The sequence below is a fragment of the Pygocentrus nattereri genome, chromosome 2, assembly GCF_015220715.1.
Source record: "Pygocentrus nattereri isolate fPygNat1 chromosome 2, fPygNat1.pri, whole genome shotgun sequence".
Classification (NCBI taxonomy): Eukaryota; Metazoa; Chordata; class Actinopteri; order Characiformes; family Serrasalmidae; genus Pygocentrus; species Pygocentrus nattereri.
Genome location: NC_051212.1, coordinates 32,010,028 through 32,030,145, shown reverse-complemented (window position 1 = coordinate 32,030,145; position 20,118 = coordinate 32,010,028). Strand labels below are relative to the sequence as shown.

The following is a 20,118-nucleotide window of genomic DNA, read 5'->3' as shown; positions in this document are numbered from 1 at the left end:
CATGCTTAAGATACAGTAAGTGACTTGATTCCAAAGCTATTTGCAGTTGTTTTCAAACAGACAATGATTCTTTTAGTCTGCACACAAGGCCATTACTCATTAACTGTAGATGTCCAGTACTTTTACAGAATGCTGTTACCATCCTTTTCTTTTTGAATCATTTCAAATGAAAGTTGAAGAACATGTCAAGGCAAATGGCTGTTCTGTTCAGCTAAAATTAGACATTACTTACCATCATAGAGATACAATCAGTCAGCAATAAGTCACGAGTCATAGAAATAGAGGAAGCACACACATATCTGGGTTTTATTTGATATACCAGCTATGTTATCTGAGTTCTACAAACACACACACACACACTGAGGGTCATCAAAAAGCTAGGCCTGAACAAAAGGAACTAACATATTCTCTATATACACTGTGCCTAAATTGGCACTTGACAAAAATACAGTATTTATACTAAGAAAGTCAAATGTACAGTATAAGCCATAGAAGTCAAAGATCAGGCTTTGTGAGCGTGTGCCTTTTTTGCTGAACTGCATTTCCCATGATCCTCCACTGCAATGTGGGACTTAACTACATTGGAGTAAAGACATGGGTTTGCTGGGATATGTATGCAGTCACATACTGAACCAAAGTTCCTTGATAAAGATGCAGTATGTCACAGTGAAAAATTCTAGTGTAGTCAAGAATTTATAAAGAATTAACAAGATTTCTTTTTAATAAATAACAATATGGTTCCTGATATTGTATGACAAATTAAAAATGCTAAAATTATGCTAAAAAGCTTATGCTTGTAACTGGTCTTAGCGGGTGTCAGATAGTCTAAGCTGGTCTCTGATGGTTCTTAGCTAGATTCTTACTTGTCTCAAGGCTCAATTCAATTGACCAGCTGGACATCCAGCTGTATTAGACTGATAGACCAGCTTGGGCACACTAGGGTTCCCGCTACCCTGTCTTGGTCAAGTGGGTGTGTTGTTTAAGGCATCACTTATTAGCTACAGTCAGGGTGCCAAATTAAAGGAACAACCAACATGAGGTGTCTTAGTAAAGTGTTTGGCCACCACAAGCCACCAGAACAGCTTACGTGCCTTGCTATAAATTATAGTCTGAGGAACTTCAGTGGAAGAGTAGAACACCATTCTTCCAAGAGAGATTCTCTCCCCGTTGGTGTTTAGATGATTGGGTTGGGATCTGGTATGTGCAAAGGCCATATGATTCACATCATTTCATTTCATTTACATCAAACCATTCACTGACCCCTCATACCCTGTGGGGGGATGCTGTAATCCTCGATGAGACCACTCCCATTCAGGATAGAAATATTTCATCAGTCAAAATAACTTTATACTGATTCTTTCCTCTAGGGGGAACATATGGACGCAAGCCATGGCAGCAAAAGGCCCTCCAGCTCTGGAGCTGCAGGCGGTCGTGGGCCCTATGTGTCTAGTTAAAAATCCATCGAGTCAATATAATGCAACACAACACAATGTTCCCTCTTCACTGATGTGCACATATTACAAGAGATTTACTTGCATGCACTTAGATAGTCAAATGGGTAGTAATAAGCAGAACTGATGATTGACATTATTGAACACTAGACTATACACAGTATCCAAAAATCACTGTTTTAAAGAAAGCTGCACACACCAACAGTCAGCAACGTCCAGCACACTCATTAGTTCGTTATTACTACATTACCTTAAACCCAGAACCAGACAACAAAGTCACACTAGGTTTGAAAATTGTACAAATAAGGCAGCAGATATAAAAGAGCTAATTGTCTTTTTCTCATCTCAGTTAACATTACTAACCAAGTCACATTTCACCTTGTACGCTTTAGCTCAAAAACATGTCTACAGAGTTACTTAGCTACCGAATGTGATACATTTACTATAGCACATGCGCAAAAACTGTATTCTCTAAAAACCATATGAAAACAGTCAGTTAGAATATACAATGTTCAAAAACTTGAACTTCTTGAACAATCTGCTGTGCAGAACTGCAGCGCTTCAGTGAGTGTGCAGTAGGGTTTATTCTGCAAAACTCTTAACACAACCAGGTCTACTACAAACTATAATCCAGAGTCTGATCATCTCGTAACACACAGTGCAAATGATTCCTTATCTGGCAGCAAGAAGCAGCTGTAATGCCATCCTGAAATAGCATGTATATGCATGTACCACTTCATAAATGGCACCTACCATCAATGACTATTAATGAATGACACTGGCTGTACACACCAGTCATTAGTGGCACTTAATAATGGCACCTGACATTCATAAACAGTGCTTACCTCTCAAAACAGCCATATAACAACTCCTGTGAACAAACCAGAGATTCTGCACTCTGGCCACTCAGCTACTCTTCTTTCTTTGCCTGAGAAGTCTTTAACAATGCATTAATAATGCTAAGAGCTAACCAGTGGGCTAGCTGATGTTGATGCCTTAGACAGTAAACTTTAAAATCCCATTGTTTTTCATGAAATTCTGCTCTTGTAAGGAACGTCTTTGTCTTTGAGAGCATTGCGTTTGAGTTTCGCTCTCATTTGCTATAAGTATATTATTCTAACTTCCAAGTCAAATGCAATCAATAACAGAGCTGATGTTTTGAATAAATCCAGCCAACCAGCAGTCGGAGTATGAAAGGCATATACGATGCTTAGAAGGGTGGTGGGTAAATGAACAAAGACTCTTAAAATTGGCCAACCAGAGCCACTGAACTGCTTAAGCCCAAATAAACCAGATAAAAGCATTGAGGCTGGTACCGTGCTCCTGGTGTGCACAACATGTACACTTATATAACTTTTTCCCACCTCTCTGTAAACCAGTGTTTGCTTTTTTACAATACTGATCTCTTGATTCTACTTTCGTATTGCCACGAGGGTTTATGTACTGCAAACCTACCATAATACCCCTTTTTATGCAGTTTTGGATTGACTGTTCTTGTTGACAGAGTCTGATTATGTCCTGCAGTGACATTCTCAGTCACATGAGAAGCAGTACCTCCTCTGTTATCAGAGCATGGAAGAATGTTCATTTTTAAAATGATCATGCGGTATTCTTGTCTGTAAGCATCTGTACTCGTTATGCTTCTACACTCTTTTATTCTGGGTGTTCCCCACCCATCTGTACATTCACAACAAGAAGCAAATGTTGTCTTGTGGTCAATCGATAAAAATGTGAAAACTGATGTGCTGATTTCACCAAATAGTTTCTTGAACTCCGATAAGATCTGCTAAATAACCACATTTTAATGTGCCACAAAGTCTGTCCTTAAACCTATTGTATGTTTGAAGTTTTACAGTACCACTCTGAGCAAATTGTTTGACACAATAATGCTTCCATTCTGTGGGAGTTACACAGAGATGAAGATGCAACCAGTGAGCAGCAAACCACACAGGGTCACAGAGGTGTCAGTGGTTAGTACACTTCTGGCTTTTATTTAAAATCTAGTCATCGCTTACAGAATTGCAAGAAAACACTTGTTACTTTATAAGACATACAGCAAAAAGTTAGGTGTAAACAAAGAAGTTAACAAATGAGGATGAGTAAACCAACATCCCTGATTGTAATGCACGTAAAGATACTGTATGTGAAAATAAAAAAGAGAGAGAAGAAGTATAAAGTAAGAAGAAAAGCAAGAGAAGAACTATCATAGCCCTACTGTTATCCATTTAGAATCTACCAAGAATGAAGCGCTATTCATTCATGCAGGCAGAGAGTCTGCATCAGTGGAACCAGTATTTTAGTTCACAACAATCCTGACTGCTAAATACTCTAAATTCTCTTTAAGCATTCATACTGACAGATCACAGGACTACACAAAACATGGTTTCTATTGGTACAAAATGAAGTAAATTAGCCACACAACACATGTAAAAAAGAGCTACACTTGTTAAGACTTACACCATCCAGTTAGCTGGTAGTGGAAAAGAAGAATTAAACAGTGATGACCAAAGTATTCAAATATGCATCGTTACCATCAGGTCTAGTTAACAGTACGCAGATTTTTTTTGCGCTATTCCCCTCAGAGGCTCTTATCTTTCAGACATTTTGCACTGGGTAGCTACATGCCCAAATGCTAACCACCAAAAAACTCTGACTAAAGCAAAAATCATTCCTAAATTTGATTGTGTGTTTATAATTAGCAGCAATAATCAGTACCTGATGTAAAAGCTCTTTGAAGTGCACAGTACGAGCCATGAGGTTTCATTTCATCAACATAATCAGTTTTCTTCTCTTGTGTAATACTTCTAAACAGGGCATAGAATTTCCATGCTCAATCTTTTTAACATTACGCTTCAACTGTTAGACTGCACTTCCCATGGTCCTTTGCGGTGATGTAAAGCTATAAGGGTAAGGCTATGGGTCTGTCGGGGTGCGTGTGCAGTCATGTATCTCACACATCTCCGTCCTCAATTCGGGCGACCTGTCTCTCCAGCACATCGATCCTGTGCCCCTGAGCTAACACTAGAGCTCGAAGAGCACGGATTTCTGTCAGAATGTCAGATAGCTGGTCATCCTGCCAAGAAAGAGAGAGACAGGGAAAAAGGCAAGAGAAAATCAATTAGATGTCAATTAAAGTCAATCTGTAACCAAAAGTCCCTGGTCATATTAATCACTATTGATCATATCATTGAAAACTGAATTATAATGACACTTGTCCACCTCTAAAATGTCTTCTGAGTATGGATTATATCAGCATGCAATGAGCGGGGAAAAATAATATTGACCAATGACTGATAATCCTGATTTCTTTTACTATTCTTCTTTTATTCATGACTGAGGTGTCCTTGAACAAGGTACCTAACTCCTAAATGCTCCCCAGGCACTGTGGATAGGGCTGCCCACCGCTCCGGGCAAGTGTGCTCACTGCCCCCTAGTGTGTGTGTGCTCACCAGTGTGTATGTACTGTTTCACTTCATGTATGGGTTAAATGCAGAGGTGAAATTTCCCCATTGTGGGACTAATAAGGGTCACTTCATCTTAATCTTAGGTTTGTCACACTTGCTCTAGATCTTAAAAAAGAATTTAATGTAGGACAACAACAACCTGATTAAGCACAAATTACAACTTTTAAATGATCATTTCATGGCTTGAAGGACAAAAAGGTATCCAGCGCCAACTGCCTCTGTGTAAAAAAGTAACCACCCCCTTTAGTCACACATTTAACCAATAAACTAAACATAGTTATACTTGGGGTCAATTTAAACCATATTCACCCAGGCTAGATAACTGCCACCCTGTCAAATCTAAACATCACCTAAAAAGAAATGTGACACAGGCTAAAAGGTCTTAACAAGCAGCCCACCATGCCACGATCAAAAGAAATTGCAGAAGAGATGAGAAAGAAAGGTGTTATTTTTATATATATAAAACAAGTCAAAATGAGGCTCAGTATTGTGTGTGGCCTCCAAGTGCCTGTATGACCTCCCTACAATGCCTGAGTATGCTCCTGATGAGGTGGTGGATGGTCTCCTGAGGGATCTCCTCCCAGACCTGGACTAATGCATCCGCCAACTCCTGGACAGTCTGTGTTGCAACATGGCGTTGGTGGATGGAGCGAGACATGATGTCCCAGATGTGCTCAATCGGATTCAGGTTTGGAGAACGAACGGGCCAGTCCATAGCTTCAGTGCCTTCATCTTGCAGGAACTGCTGACACACTCCTGCCACATGAGTTCTAGCATTGTCCTGCATTAGAAAGAACCCAGGGCCAACTGCACCAGCATATGGTCTCACAAGGGGTCTGGGGATCTCATCTCGGTACCTAATGGCAGTCAGGCTACCTCTGGCGAGCACATGGAGGGCTGTGCGGCCCTCCACAGAAATGCCACCCCACACCATTACTGACCCACTGCCAAACCGGTCATGCTGAAGGATGTTGCAGGCAGCAGATCGCTCTCCATGGCGTCTCCAGACTCTGTCACATGTGCTCAGTGTGAACCTGCTTTCATCTGTGAAGAGCACAGGGTGCCAGTGGCGAATTTGCCAATCCTGGTGTTCTCTGGCAAATGCCAAGCATCCTGCACGGTGTTGGGCTTTGAGCACAACCCCCATCTGTGGACGTCGGGCCCTCATATCATCCTCATGGAGTCGGTTTCTAACCGTTTGTGCAGACACATGCACATTTTTGGTCTGCTGGAGGTCATTTTGCAGGGCTCTGGCAGTGCTCCTCCTGTTCCTCCTTGCACAAAGGCGGAGGTAGCGGTCCTGCTGCTGGGTTGTTGCCCTCCTACGGCCTCCTCCACGTATCCTGGTGTACTGGCCTGTCTCCTGGTAGCGCCTCCAGCCTCTGGACACTACGCTGACAGACACAGCAAACCTTCTTGCCACAGCTCACATTGATGTGCCATCCTGGATGAGCTGCACTACCTGAGCCACTTGTGTGGGTTGTAGAGTCCGTCTCATGCTACCACGAGTGTGAAAGCACCACCAACATTCAAAAGTGACCAAAACATCAGCCAGGAAGCAGAAAGGTACTGAGAAGTGGTCTGTGGTGCCCACTGGCAGAACCACTCCTTTATTGAGTGTGTCTTGCTAATTGCCAATAATTTCCACCTGTTGTCTATTCCATTTGCACAACAGCTGTGAAATTGATTGTCAATCAGTGTTGCTTCCTAACTTTCACAGAAGTTTGATTTACTTGGAGTTATATTGTGCTGTTTAAGTGTTCCCTTTATTTTTTTGAGCAGTGTATATATATATATATATATATATATATATATATATATATATATATATATATATATATATATATATATATATTGCAGCATGAAAAAGAACTGCTAACCAAGAGGAACATAAAGTTTCATCTCACATTTGCCAAAAACACATCAATGACCCCCTAAAGCCTTCTGGAATAATGTTCTGTGAACTGATGAGTCAAAACTGGAATGTTTTGAAAGATGGTCCTGTCACATCTGGTTTAAAGCAAATACAGCATTCCACAAAAAGAACATCATAACAGTCAACCACAGCGGTGGTAGTGGAATGTGGGGATGCTTTGCTGCTTTAGAGCCTTGGCATAATTGACATAACCATGACTTCTGCTCTCAACCGGAAAGCCCAATAGGAAAATGTATGGTCATCATTGTGTGATCTGAAGCTCAAGTGAAACTGGGTTACACAGCAAGACAACAATCTGAAGCACAGGAGCAACTCTGAATGACTCTAAAGAAACAGAATAAAGGTTCTGAAGTGGCCTAGTTAAATGTCCCAGTTTAAACCCCATTAAGATGTTGTGGCAGGACATCAACAACAGATCCCCCTTATAATATATTATAATATTATAAATTACATTAATGAATTTAGGCTACGCATTTGATGAGAGTGCTCAGTAAAGCGCTGATACCGTATCAGTTCTGTTTCAATATCAGTTCTACTCTTATTCAAAGCACATTCAACTAACACTGTAAAATGCTAATCTTCTGTCAGTCACTAAAATATATTCACTACTATCACCAGATTGTCACAGTGGATTATCTTGCTAAGCCATTTAAACATAGATCACTTTTTCAGTTCCTTCCAACAGACAATGTAAAAGTTCAGAAATAAACAGTGAGAATGCGGAGAGATTTATTAACTGCTGCCACTGGTTTATCAGTTACAGTACTGCTTTACTGCCCACAAGTCTTTTTATATTGCAGTGTCCTGTGGTCATCTTTATCGCTGCAAGCACCACCACAACACCATGTTGATAGCATAACATCACTGCTTAAATCACATTTCTGTAAAACAGCATACCAGTACAGGGCTTGTGGAATACAACCCAAGACATCTTACTGTGTCATTACATAAAACTAACTCAGTCAAAATTGTGCCCGAGACCACAGCTGTGTAAAGAGTGGATTGACTCTTTATTTTCATCACTGAAAAGCAAATCGCTTTCAACAGGAAAGATCTGTGTATCACTAAAATGCAGCATTTTTATCTTAGAACAGCAGTGGTGCATGCAGAGTTGAAGGGCAATTCAAGTCCTGGTGAAATGTGGCTAACAGCAAACCTTAGATGTGTACTTAAATATTCAAACTTCACACTGATTCTTCACACTCTTCTAATTTCAGCATATAAGTTAAGTATGGGTCAGTGACCTCCCACCCTCACCCTCCCATTCCCCCCATGTTTAAATGCCTCCGCAACAGCCTTAGATATAGCACCCTGTTCATGTGTATTAGCACCCCTGTAGCAACCTTGTAAAAAAAATTCTGCCCCTGTGAGGATCAGAAACTTTTTTAGCGTGAGAAATATGGAAAACTAAATGGAAAATTCTTTCTGATACCGTTTCACCAAGAAATATGTCTTGGTATGGAAGAAAATTTTGGTATAATATCCAATTCACCAAAAAATCAAGAGTTCCTCATTACAATGGTTTAGGAAAAATTAATCAGCCATGACGAGGTTAATTTCTGAAGTTTGCGTTTTTAGATACATGTTAGTTACAAAGCTAATATGGCTAACAAGCAATGGCACCTTCCAGTTTACCAAATTAGCATCATGCAAATAGCATGTCCACTTCCTTTAAACCATGTGGAGTTGTAAATAAGTCTCATCTAGACTTGTTTATGTGGTTTCTGACACTGTAAGACAAACTATTATCTATACAAATGGACAAAAGTACATTGCTCAGATGGGAACTATAGCAGCGGTCATCTTGAAGTGAATAACACTGAATAACAAAGTCTTTTTTTATACATATCAGTATGTAGTGTCTGACAGTGTACCTATACAATCTATTAATATCTATGTGTCAAACTTAAAATGGCAAAAGATTAAGCTTTTAACAGTCTTAACAAAAATTCATTTGTCATTAAATTAACAAAAAGTTTGATTAACTTAGTATAACTTTGATTTCTTTAAATGTTGAAGTCTTGTGGGTAAACTTGCTCACGGCCTTTTCCATAAAAAGACTCATCGCTGTTCTACTCACCATTGATTGCCTCAAGCAGTTAAAATATTGCCAAGCTAGTTTGTGTTTAATGTGAGAATAAATGTTCTCTACAGGGTTTAAACATAAACTTCGACCAAGCGATAAACATTAGTAAAAAACATCAGTATTATGTGTTTGTCTCATTGCAGGAATATATGTAATCTATAAATGTGGAAAAGTACATTTTCAGGCTTAAAGATGGTGCTACTACAGTTTCAGCTATGCCACATACTTTTGTCCAATTTTAGAGATATACACTGCATGTCATAGTGTCTGAGATCACATAAGCAATTCTACTAATAATGATAATGCTTATGACTGTTGTGACCCAGTTTGTGTTCTTACCTCTTTTCTCACTCTCTCCACCCCTCCCTCAGTTTCCCTCCCAACTTGCACCTGCTCCATTGCTTCACTCTCCATCTCTCTGCTGGCAGCAGCACTGGAAGCAGTGGAGGCAGTAGATGAGTTGGTCTGAGGCAGTAGTTTTGGTCTACCACGGAGCGTGTTTGATTTAGAAGGAGGAGCGGTGTAGCCTCCACTCAGAGAGACTAAGAGTGGGGGAGCATCCTGCCCTGCTATCCAGTCTTCAGCCAGAAGGGAGGGCTCTAATCCTGCTGTGTCTGGATACAAATCCCCCTGGAACAGGTCTGACTGGGGAGTAATTACAGAGAATGTATAACACATGCTGGTACATATTCTGCAAGTAACACTGTAATTACACTCACTGTCAAAAGTTTGTCAAAACGCTTTGCTTATCAAAATGTTTAAATAAATAAATGTTTACGATAACTTAACATGTTACTAAAATATAGGACTGTTTAAATGTTCCCATTGCTTTTCTCAAAACATCAAGTACAAATAATGAAGGTATTTTCTATGGGGTATAATGCAAGACCCTGCACATTTTATACTCTTATTCACTCATCAACTTTCGACCAAAAGTGTTTTAGTATTTGCTTTTAACAGTTTAGTTAAGTAACAACTGGCGAAAGAAAACCATTCATTATTTAGAAAAAAATGCTCTTTAAACAAAGGAAGACACTTTCATAACATATATTTACACTATGTTAGTCTAGGAAACAGACTAAGCACTAAGTGACCAATATATTAACTGTCTATCAGATACAATATACACATTATAAAATAATCCCTGTCCTTATGTAAGCAAATATATCAGCAAGTCTGTAACCAAGTATGTCATCTCTGTTCCTCAACAGCTTTTGTCCAAAACCTGTGAATTTGGTTTACCTTTCTCGGTACAGTCATGGAGATCGGCTCAACCTTCCTCTCATGGAGCTTATAGAATCTGGAAAAAATACGGAGAGAAAAGGACAGAACTATTTTACTGTGTCCTTCCCATCATACATAGCTTCAGCTGAGCCATTTGGAGCATCACCGTATCTTTTTGAACTGTCACTAACACAATGTCACTGAAACAGCTTGGAGGATAATGCTAACTATCAATGTCAATTTTTTATATCAGGAGAGAAAGAGCCATCCTACCCACCCAGAGCAGGTGAGTACAGTTATTTTCTTATGGACTTCTGGACTGACAGATGGCTGTGGAATCACTGGGAATCAAATTCCCAGTCTCCCATTGACATTGCTTTTATTATTGATACACTTGTTTTTCCACCACTTTAGATAATTAGATTTTATATCATCTTGTCTCTGTCATTACAAAACATTGTCTCTCTGAAATGGAAACTACTAGAGGAGTTAAAAAAAAATAACATTAACATTGATGTATGCAAAGTAATGTAACAAGACTTTAGTCATTTCAGACCAATTCTATTGTTCCATTCATCATGAAATGTTAGCAGAATGTAAAGGGCTTCTTGTTTTCAAAAATACTAGGAAAGAAGTTATGAGGAGGTTAACTGGCAGAAATAATATATATCCAGAGGGTATTTTTACCTGGCTATCTCACACTTGTTCACATCCACACCTCTCTTACTGAGGAAGCCAGCCCCCCTCTGAGGCTCCTTACTGCTATACAGACTGAGGAAATGGACGTAGGGTGATTCATCCGTCACCTCAAAGTAACGAATGGTGCAGTCCCCCTGTGAAAAGGAGGCAGAACTCATGAACCTAACTGGAGTAAAAGTCAGCATAACTTTTGGTAGGCTGTGGAACTTAAATGATTTATGACTGCTACTCAGTCTGCACTGTGCTGCCTGCTTAGGTTGTCCATTTACACATCAGATAAAAAAAAAACATGATATTACAAGTTGTGTTGTGTATACACAGGTTTGTAACAGTACACTCCAGTTAAATCAGTAAGTGAAACCTCTCAGCCTGGTGTAGGTTAAGAGTGATAGTGCAGGTCTGGATAGTTTTACCTTTCCACACAGGTAGACCATGTTCGTGTCTGGGTCGTAGAAAGGAAGTAAAACTCCATTACTGGTGTCCATTTCCTGAACAGCCATTGGCTCAGAGAGATCTTTCTAATAATTATAATTACATGCAACAAACACAGAGCAAAAGATAAGAGAGATTTACTTGAAAATGATTTTCACTGGCCCCTCAGTGCTTGAAAGCAGCTTAACGTGAGTATATAGAATCTTAAATACTGTAAGTGTATATCAAATTAAATCAACTACAACATTCTACTAATGTACACAGCATGTACTATTAATGTAGTATTATAACTAGCTTGGCTCCGGAGTTCTCGAATGAGAACACAGCTTACATACAGCTGTATGCAAAAGTTTAGGCACTCTTGGTGAAATGACATGTTTTGTACATTGGTTTTGTAAGTGAAAATGAGTTATCACGCCCTCTACAGGAAACTTCTGCACATTTTCATGAACAATTACTGTTTAATTGCTGAACTTAACATATTGAACAAATATAAAACGTGACATGTTAAAACTTTAGGGCACAAATTGTATTTTATGGTTCATTTTTTCACAAAATGTTGCAGAAAGAAATGCAAAAATGGCATATTTAAGTGTGTTCTCTGTACAGGATGTGTTAACACATTTAGACTTTCAACAGAACATGTACATTGACTCAGAGTGGTCAAACTTTTGTACACAAACATACGATAAATAGAATATATTTATACATTACCATTCAAACATTAAGAGATGTTTCGTTTAATAATACAAAAACAACTGTTTCAAGATACATCATATAAAATGATTCTATTATGATGCTACTACTCTATAACTTCATAAGCTGCAACAAATTAAATTCTAAATGTGCCCAAGAATGATGAAGAACTGTAGATGATCCCAAATTGTCTGAGAAAGCTGTATAACATTCAGAATCAATACTATCTAGCATCCTCAATGCCTCACATTTAGAAAATAGTAGTGATCAAATCTTGGGGAAGATAAATGTATAAAGTAATTGCTGCAAATATTAAATACATAATGACAATACAACAGTTTATTATTTATCATACAATATATTCTTACTCTTGTCTAAACACTGGAATATGAATTAAAACATACCTTAAAATATTAAAATTGTTGAACCTAATGTATTTTAATGTACACTGTACAAGTTGTTATTAAATAAAATAACCAATAATTAATATCATAAACTTTTAACAGTAATCCAGATATAGAATAAACTTTACTAAAAATGTTTTGATAATTGATAATAATAAATAAATACAAAATAAATAAGGATTTTTTTCTTTCTCTTACTGTGTCCCACAGGGCTAGCTGTCTCTCACTCATGCGGCTGAAGCCAGTGGTCAAGATTTTCCCATCAGCCAGGAAGACGGCCCTCATTGGTCTGGTGCCCTCATGGGCCTTTTCCCGCACCTGAGTGTCGGGGTCATTACAGAGACATATCATATGATCATACATCTACAACTGAGTTTGCAAGCAGACAGGAGAGTTGCAGCAAACAGCCAAAAGACCCAAAGACCCAGCTCTGTCAGTTCTGACCTTAAGGACAGTTCCACGTCGGGGGTCAATCACACGCAGAGCTTTGTCCTTGCAGGTGGTGCAGATCACACTGCCCTCTCTGTTCCAGCTCACACTGTAGATCAGGTCTGGGTGGGCATCACTCAGCTGGTACACCAGCTCACCCGTGCCAACATCCCACACGCACAAGAGGTTATCACACCCTGGAACAAACAAATGGGATCAAGGATCAGACACAAAACAAGAAACTAGTTCCAGGATTTTTATGATTTTTTTTCTTCTGCAGAATTATCACTATAAATGATCCAAATTAAATACCAAATCTTAGCTTTACACAGCTCTATCCAATAGCTTGTATTTTCCCTGATGACCATATGACAACTACAACCCCAATTCCAATGAAGTTGGGACATTGTGTAAAACATAAATAAAAACAGATTACGATGATTTGCAAATCCTTTTCAAACTATATTCAATTGAATACACAACAAAGACAAGATATTTAAATGTTCAAATGGATAAACTTTATTGTTTTTTGCAAATATTCACTCATTTTGGATTTGATGCTTGCAACATGTTCCAAAGAAGTTGGTACAGGGGCAACAAAAGACTGGGAAAGTTGAGGAATGCTCAAAAAACACCTGTTCGGAACATTCCACAGGTGAACAGGTTAATTAGAAACAGGTGAGTGTCATGATTGGGTATAAAGGGAGCATCCCTGAAAGGCTCAGTCGTTTTACAAGCAAGGATGAGGGGAGGTTCACCACTTTGTGAACTGCGCAAACAAATAGTCCAACAGTTTAAGAACAATGTTTCTCAACATGCAATTGCAAGGAATTTAGGGATTTCATCATCTCTGCAAGTAAGCGGCAAGGCAGAACACCAACACTGAATGCATTAAAACTGCATTAAAAACCGACATCATTCTGTAATGGATATTACCACATGGGCTCAGGAACACTTCAGAAAACCACTGTCAGTGAACACAGTTCGTCGCTCCATCTACAAGTGCAAGTTAAAACTCTGCCATGCAAAGCGAAAGCCATATATCAACAACACCCAGAAACGCCGGCTTCTCTGGGCCCGAGCTCATCTGAGATGGACTGACGCAAAGTGGAAAAGTGTCCTTTTTAAATTGAGTCCACATTTTAAATTGTTTTTGGAAATCATGGACGTCGTGTCCTCCGGGCTAAAGAGGAAAAGGACTGTCCGGATTGTTATCAGCACAAAGTTCAAAAGCCAGCATCTCTGATGGTGTGGGGGTGTGTTAGTGCCCATGGCATGGGTAACTTGCACATCTGTGAAGGCACCATTAATGCTGAAAGGTACATACAGGTTTTGGAGCAACATATGCTGCCATCCAAGCAACGTCTTTTTCAGGGACGTCCTGCTTATTTCAGCAAGACAATGCCAAGCCACATTCTGCACGTGTTACAACAGCGTGGCTTCATAGTAAAAGAGTGCAGGTACTAGACTGGCCTGCCTTCAGACCACACCTGTCTCCCATTGAAAATGTGTGGCACATTATGAAGCACAAAATAGGACAACGGAGACCCCGGACTGTTGAGCAACTGATGTTGTACATTAAGCAAGAATGGGAAAGAATTCCAACTTCAAAGCTTCAACAATTAGTGTCCTCAGTTCCCAAACACTTATTGAGTGTTGTTAAAAGGAAAGCTGTATGTAACACAGTGGTAAACACGCCCCTGTCCCAACTTCTTTGGAATGTGTTGCAGGCATCAAATTCACAATGAGTGAGTATTTGCAAAAAACTATAAAGTTTATCTGTTTGAACATTAAATATCTTGTCTTTGTAGTGTATTCAATTGAATACAGGTTGAAAATGATTTGTAAATCATTGTATTCTGTTTTTATTTATGTTTTCCACAACGTCCCAACTTCATTGGAATTGGGGTTGTATATAGTTACTACTACATAGGCTAGTTTCTAATTTATAACATTAACTGTACTCTGCATAGACAGCATTCAACACTGTTAATGTCCAGTGGTTCTCCATGTTCTTTTGGAAACCAAAATATTAGCAAACTAGCGCATTGACCCTCTTCATTTACACAAGCTTGTACATTTTACTCTTCACTGGAGAGTAGATCTCATGAACCCCAGCATTCCTTGCCAGACTAAAAATCTACATTACAATCTTTCCATATGGTGTTCAATTTATGTATGTGTGAATTCCTTAGTGACATTCTTTTTGTATAGACTAAGTGCACTCTTTTAAATTGTATGACTTAAGGCATATTCCACACACATCATCGAGTCAGTAAAACATATTTATGAAGTATAAAAGTATTTTAGGTTGACAAACTAGATTCAGCACATGAACAATCGAAGGCTGTGTTGAGCCAGAGAGACGTAATCCAAATAATCCAACTTTAGCGTCTGGTGCAAGAACCATGTAAACACACACACACACACACACACGCGCACGCACGGAAATACACACAAACAAAAAGATTACCTGCAGTCAGCAGGATGTTAAGAGCAGTAGGGTGCCAGGCCACAATGCCCACTCTTTTACTGTGACCTTCTAGATTTACTGCAGCTTCAGTCATCGGTGCTGTGAGACCTCCATCAGGAATCTGCCATATCTACCATCAGCATGACAAAACACTCAATCAGACATATAGAAAATAAAAGTAATAAAAACCAGTCAGAATCAGAACCCAACTTTGGTATTCCACTAAAATAAAAACAAGCCTTTTGCCAAAGTGATTATTAATCAACTTTACTTCCTCCTCAGCCAACTGATGGTTCATGAAGAAAAAGCACTGAGTAAAGCCCAGCCAAGCACTTCATATTCCTTAAATGGAAAAAATTGAACCTACACTGAAAATCTCTCTCAGTCCTCAGAAAGAAATCTTATAAAGCTTGGAGAAAATCCTGTTATCTCCAAGTTACATTTAAATTAAAGCCTACAGAGACCCTCCAGGGTCAGTGAGTTATGACTTTATAAGATCTACTGACAAGAATACTTTTGTAATTATGCTAAATAAGGGTTCAGTGATGGTAAGTGACGGATTCCCCGTCATAGTCTTGAAGTCACTTAATACAGTGGCACCTAGAATTTGAAAATATATTTTAAAAGTGTACACCAGACTATGCAAGCAGCATTTTTCTGTATCACCAAGTGTGTTAATTTGCACATCCCTTTACAATTAAATGAATTTATGATTTTACTTCCTTTCACTAGAACAAGCTGAAAGAAAGGTATTTTGAAAGTGAGTTTTAGCTTCTCAAATCACAGATTCATTCATCAAGTTTGGCAATTTTAGCTGTGATGCACCATCAATTTAATTTAAAACACCTATTTAAATTTCATCTAAGAGGAAATTTTATGATTTGAATTTGATGAAAACATATTGATGCACATAGTCCTTCATATTCAAAATATCCTTTACATGTTTTACCATATTTGTGTCATTGTTTGACATCAAAACAAACAGATAAAATGGCAGAAGTACTCATCTGAACCAGACTGCAGAATATGACTTGAACGTAAAAGTTATTCCGAGATCATGATACCATCCACCTTGATGATATTAAGTTGAGTAATGTTTTCTTTCTTCAGGTGTGGAACGTCTCCTATACTGACCTTTACAGTACAGTCTTCTGAGGCACTAGCAATGACATTGTCATCGTGTGGACACCACTGAATGTCCAGCACAGGAGCAGCATGTCCACACACAGTTGGAGTGGACTGGTCCACTCTGCCACTCTAGAAAAAGAAACACAAAATGACAAAACTTGTATTTCTATTTTGAAAGAATATAACACAGACCAAAACCTCGTACCTTCATTTTTGTCATTTTTCAGTTTTTATCATAATTTGAAAATGCCTGTTGCCATTTACGTTATGTGTAATTTTCATGATGAATGAACTAAAAGAAAGGCCCAAAATGATTAGCAAAAATTCTGGTTCCATTGACTTACATTAAAAGTAAAATAGGTTTTCTCCTTCTCCTGTAAAGTTAACATTTTGGAGATACAAGTTTTGTTCTGACAACAGCGATATCGCCGTGTGACAAAAAAAAGTTTACATTGTAGGAAAATTTCATGACAAACTAGAATCAAATCTTATTATGTTAACTAAAATTGTTATTCTCATTACAGCTTCTAACGTATAGTGAAGTAACGCTTTAGTCAAAAACCATTTACTGTTATCAGTTACGGATTCATTTATTTTTTCCTAATTTACTGAGAAATATATTGCTAACCTTGGTGAGTGGTAACACGAGAAAGGCTCCACCCCCTCCAGCCTCAACAATAACAGCTATGAACTTCGGATTGGCTGCGCAAAGTGGTCCCTCCCATGTGACACGTGTTACTCTGACATCATCCAGGCAATGCTCTGCCTTCCACGCCTGGGCAAACACATGCCGGAACTTACTTTGCCTCACTACACCCCTCCGGAAGGACATGACTGCAGAAAAAGCAACAGAGTAAATTTAAGGCATTGATAAGAACCCAGGAAAGCTAATAGAAGCCACAAATTAGATAATTCTAACTGCTTTTACTTGCTTTCATTCGTTATTAGTCTAATGTGTTTCTGAATGGACTTGAGTGCACTCAGACATTATAGAGATATCCGCTATTAGAGGCTATTTTAAGGAGCTCTTGTCTTGTCTACTTCCAACTGACGTTTACTAGTTCATTTTTACTAAATGTGTAGACGTACTGGGATAAGTAGAAAGTAATATAAAAGTATTAATAAAAGGAAAATTGAATAGAAAATTGGTTTATCATTCAGGACCTTTTCACATATGACCTCCATCCACCTTTTTCCTTCAGTGCTGTGGTATAATGAACATCAACCAATTTTCAATAAAATCAATTAATCAAGTGCTAAAGCGTCAATAATGAACATTAGTAAAGTAGGTATCTAATGGACACAAATCATGCAAGCGCTGTCAACATCAAAAGAGAAGTTCACAGGCTTTTCACATTTTTGCATAATTCAGTCTCTGGCATACAAAAATTGTCATTATGAGTCTTTTAATGTGAGATGGTGCATTGCAGAGAAACATTCATGACTCTCACCACATTATAATTTCTTTGATGGGAACCTGGGGTCAAAACGTCCACTAGGTACAAACATGTCCGTTTAGCTTGAGATCCAAAACGACCAGACAACCTACATGTACTTCCATTTTTCATATGTAATGCTGACAATGATTAAATAGTAGTAAACAGGGGAAAAAAGTTTTTATAGGGGACTATAGTGCCTTTATGTGTCCGTAACCAGTTAATAGAATGAAGGAGCTTTAGGAGGTATTAAACACACAGATGGTTCCTATTACCACCCATGCGAACAATTCTGAAACAGCCATTTTTATTTAGATTGCTACATCCACCGCTACATGTAGCTGTATATTAAATTATCAAATAGCCCTTCAATAAGTACAAATGACTAAATGCATGAAAAAAGTTGTGTTCTCAGCCGATACCCCTCTCTTTTTGATTCTTTCCATACCACAATCTATCCCTGCATGTCTTGGTGATGACACTCGCTACAGTGCAACAGCAAATCCACTCAGTGCATAAGAAGACAATGAACTATAATACGACACAGCTGGCTTATAGTGAAAGTGAAAACTCCTTCCTCTTGAAGCGTAACTGCAGAAGTCTAACAGCTGTCATCTAATTAATACAATATAATATTACTGTACATTTCTTTTAGTGTATTTTTAGGAGATGAATGTTATGATATGACAATATGTATTTTCAAAATAAATTGCCCGGACTTTTCTGCATAATTAAATGGTTGGCATGTAAATGTCATTCAAAGTGGTTTGATGTGAAATGTTCTCTTCTAGAAAAAAACACAGATTTCAGAGTCAGAATTGTTTACAATGGTGGTGATAGGAACCAGACGTCTGAAGAGCGTAGTGCTTATTACATGACATGATAGATATACACAGCCTGATGTCTGTATTGTAATACATTAGCAGTGGGGTACATGCAGGGCGTTGTAAGGCAAAATAAAGAAAACGTCTCCAAAGAAAACGTTTTTTTATTTATTTATTACTATTTAGCCGTCAATAACATTCCATATAAAACTCAGAAGGCACTCGTAGGTTCACTGGAGGTTTTGGATAGTAAACAATGTGGCAAGTTGTGTTGTGACCCCTGGTTCCTTTCACCAACACTGTAAAGTGAGTCTGTAAGTTTCTCTACATTTAACAATATCATACCAAATCACTCTGAAACACTCCGTTTACCTCTCAACGACTGAATAATTCAGAAATGTTTAAAAAATTGGTGGAGCTCCCCTTTGACGTCCTAATGAGTAACGTCCGAAAAATGTCTCAGTCTTTTTGAAAATAGCAACATTTGTAATTTAATATTCAGCGGCTATTTGCAGCGTACATGCCACATTGTCCTCAGAACAGCCTCACTCATCACCCATATCAAGGAAAAGCTATGGGATTATGCCACAGGCGAGCGGAGCGGAGGAATCTGATTAAAAATGCAAACAGTGCTCCATTTCATATTCAGCGCTTGAGCTCCAGCGCCGCCCAGGTCTGAATGAGTGCTGAATGAATGAGCAGCTCTCTCTGGTTTCACTAGAAACAATGACCCACATACCTCAGACAAAGCGCAGTTAATGACTAAACATATGCGCAGTGAAAACGGACTGAAAAGCCATTTTATATCCCACGAACGTCGCATTAGCCAAACAGCACATCTCAGTCAGCACACAAACAAAGGCGCAGCACAGAGGACGAGCCGCCGTCCTTTACCATGACAGGAGCGGCAGTGCCGCACAAGACAGGACGGGCTGTTCGGATACTGTACCTCAGCTTATGTCGTCCAGTGGAAAAAAACAAGAAAGAAATATCAGAAAAAGCAAAAGAGAACCAGTAATCCAGCACAAACAGTGAGCGTTTCCTCCCTCGACGCCCAGTCTGTCAGTATCAGGGTTTACGGAGCCAGGTGGAAGAACCCAGTTCTCACGGAGAGACTAATCCATTAGGTTAGGTTACGAAAAATAATTAGTCTACTTTGGATTTTTCTCCGTGTTTTCTCTAAAAAAACAGCGAAATGTTTAGTAGAAAAACAACGAATTGAAAAATTAACGTGTAAAAAAATGAAAAAGGGAAAGATAATAAAAGTGCAGGTCCAGGCTCCGGGAGGGCGCCCTGAGAAAAAGACTAGAATTAAGGCAAGCGTCATATGAAGCATCAGCCGAGAGGAGGTAATACACAAAGGCCACCTGCGAGAGGAATTTTACGCATTAAAAGTCCTGGCTCTGCACCTCCTGTTACATGCCAGCGCAACCACA

At 38.8% G+C, this 20,118-nt stretch overlaps 1 protein-coding gene across 1 annotated transcript; it reads right to left on the bottom strand.

The window, feature by feature from the left end:
* Nucleotides 1-3,413: 3,413 nt before the first annotated feature.
* On the bottom strand, nucleotides 3,414-20,027 carry coro1b (coronin, actin binding protein, 1B). The gene is made up of 11 exons (XM_017718857.2): nucleotides 19,632-20,027; nucleotides 17,051-17,256; nucleotides 16,429-16,551; nucleotides 15,295-15,424; nucleotides 12,837-13,018; nucleotides 12,591-12,710; nucleotides 11,274-11,378; nucleotides 10,849-10,994; nucleotides 10,180-10,237; nucleotides 9,277-9,582; nucleotides 3,414-4,524 (listed from the first exon to the last, which is right to left on the bottom strand). The coding sequence occupies exons 2-11, from the start codon at nucleotides 17,252-17,254 to the stop codon at nucleotides 4,402-4,404; spliced, it is 1,497 nt and encodes a 498-aa protein (XP_017574346.1). The 5' UTR covers nucleotides 17,255-17,256; nucleotides 19,632-20,027; the 3' UTR covers nucleotides 3,414-4,401.
* Between the last annotated feature and the right edge of the window lie 91 nt (nucleotides 20,028-20,118).

Bases quoted from the DNA above. Each gene is read 5' to 3' on its own strand.
- coro1b (XM_017718857.2), bottom strand. From the start codon at position 17,254: ATGTCCTTCCGGAGGGGTGTAGTGAGGCAAAGTAAGTTCCGGCATGTG. The intron at 15,425-16,428 runs GTCAGTATAGGA...TGCTGATGGTAG, and splicing joins CAGAAGACTGTACTGTAAAG to ATATGGCAGATTCCTGATGG. The intron at 10,238-10,848 runs GTAAAAATACCC...TATTTTTTCCAG, and splicing joins AACAAGTGTGAGATAGCCAG to ATTCTATAAGCTCCATGAGA.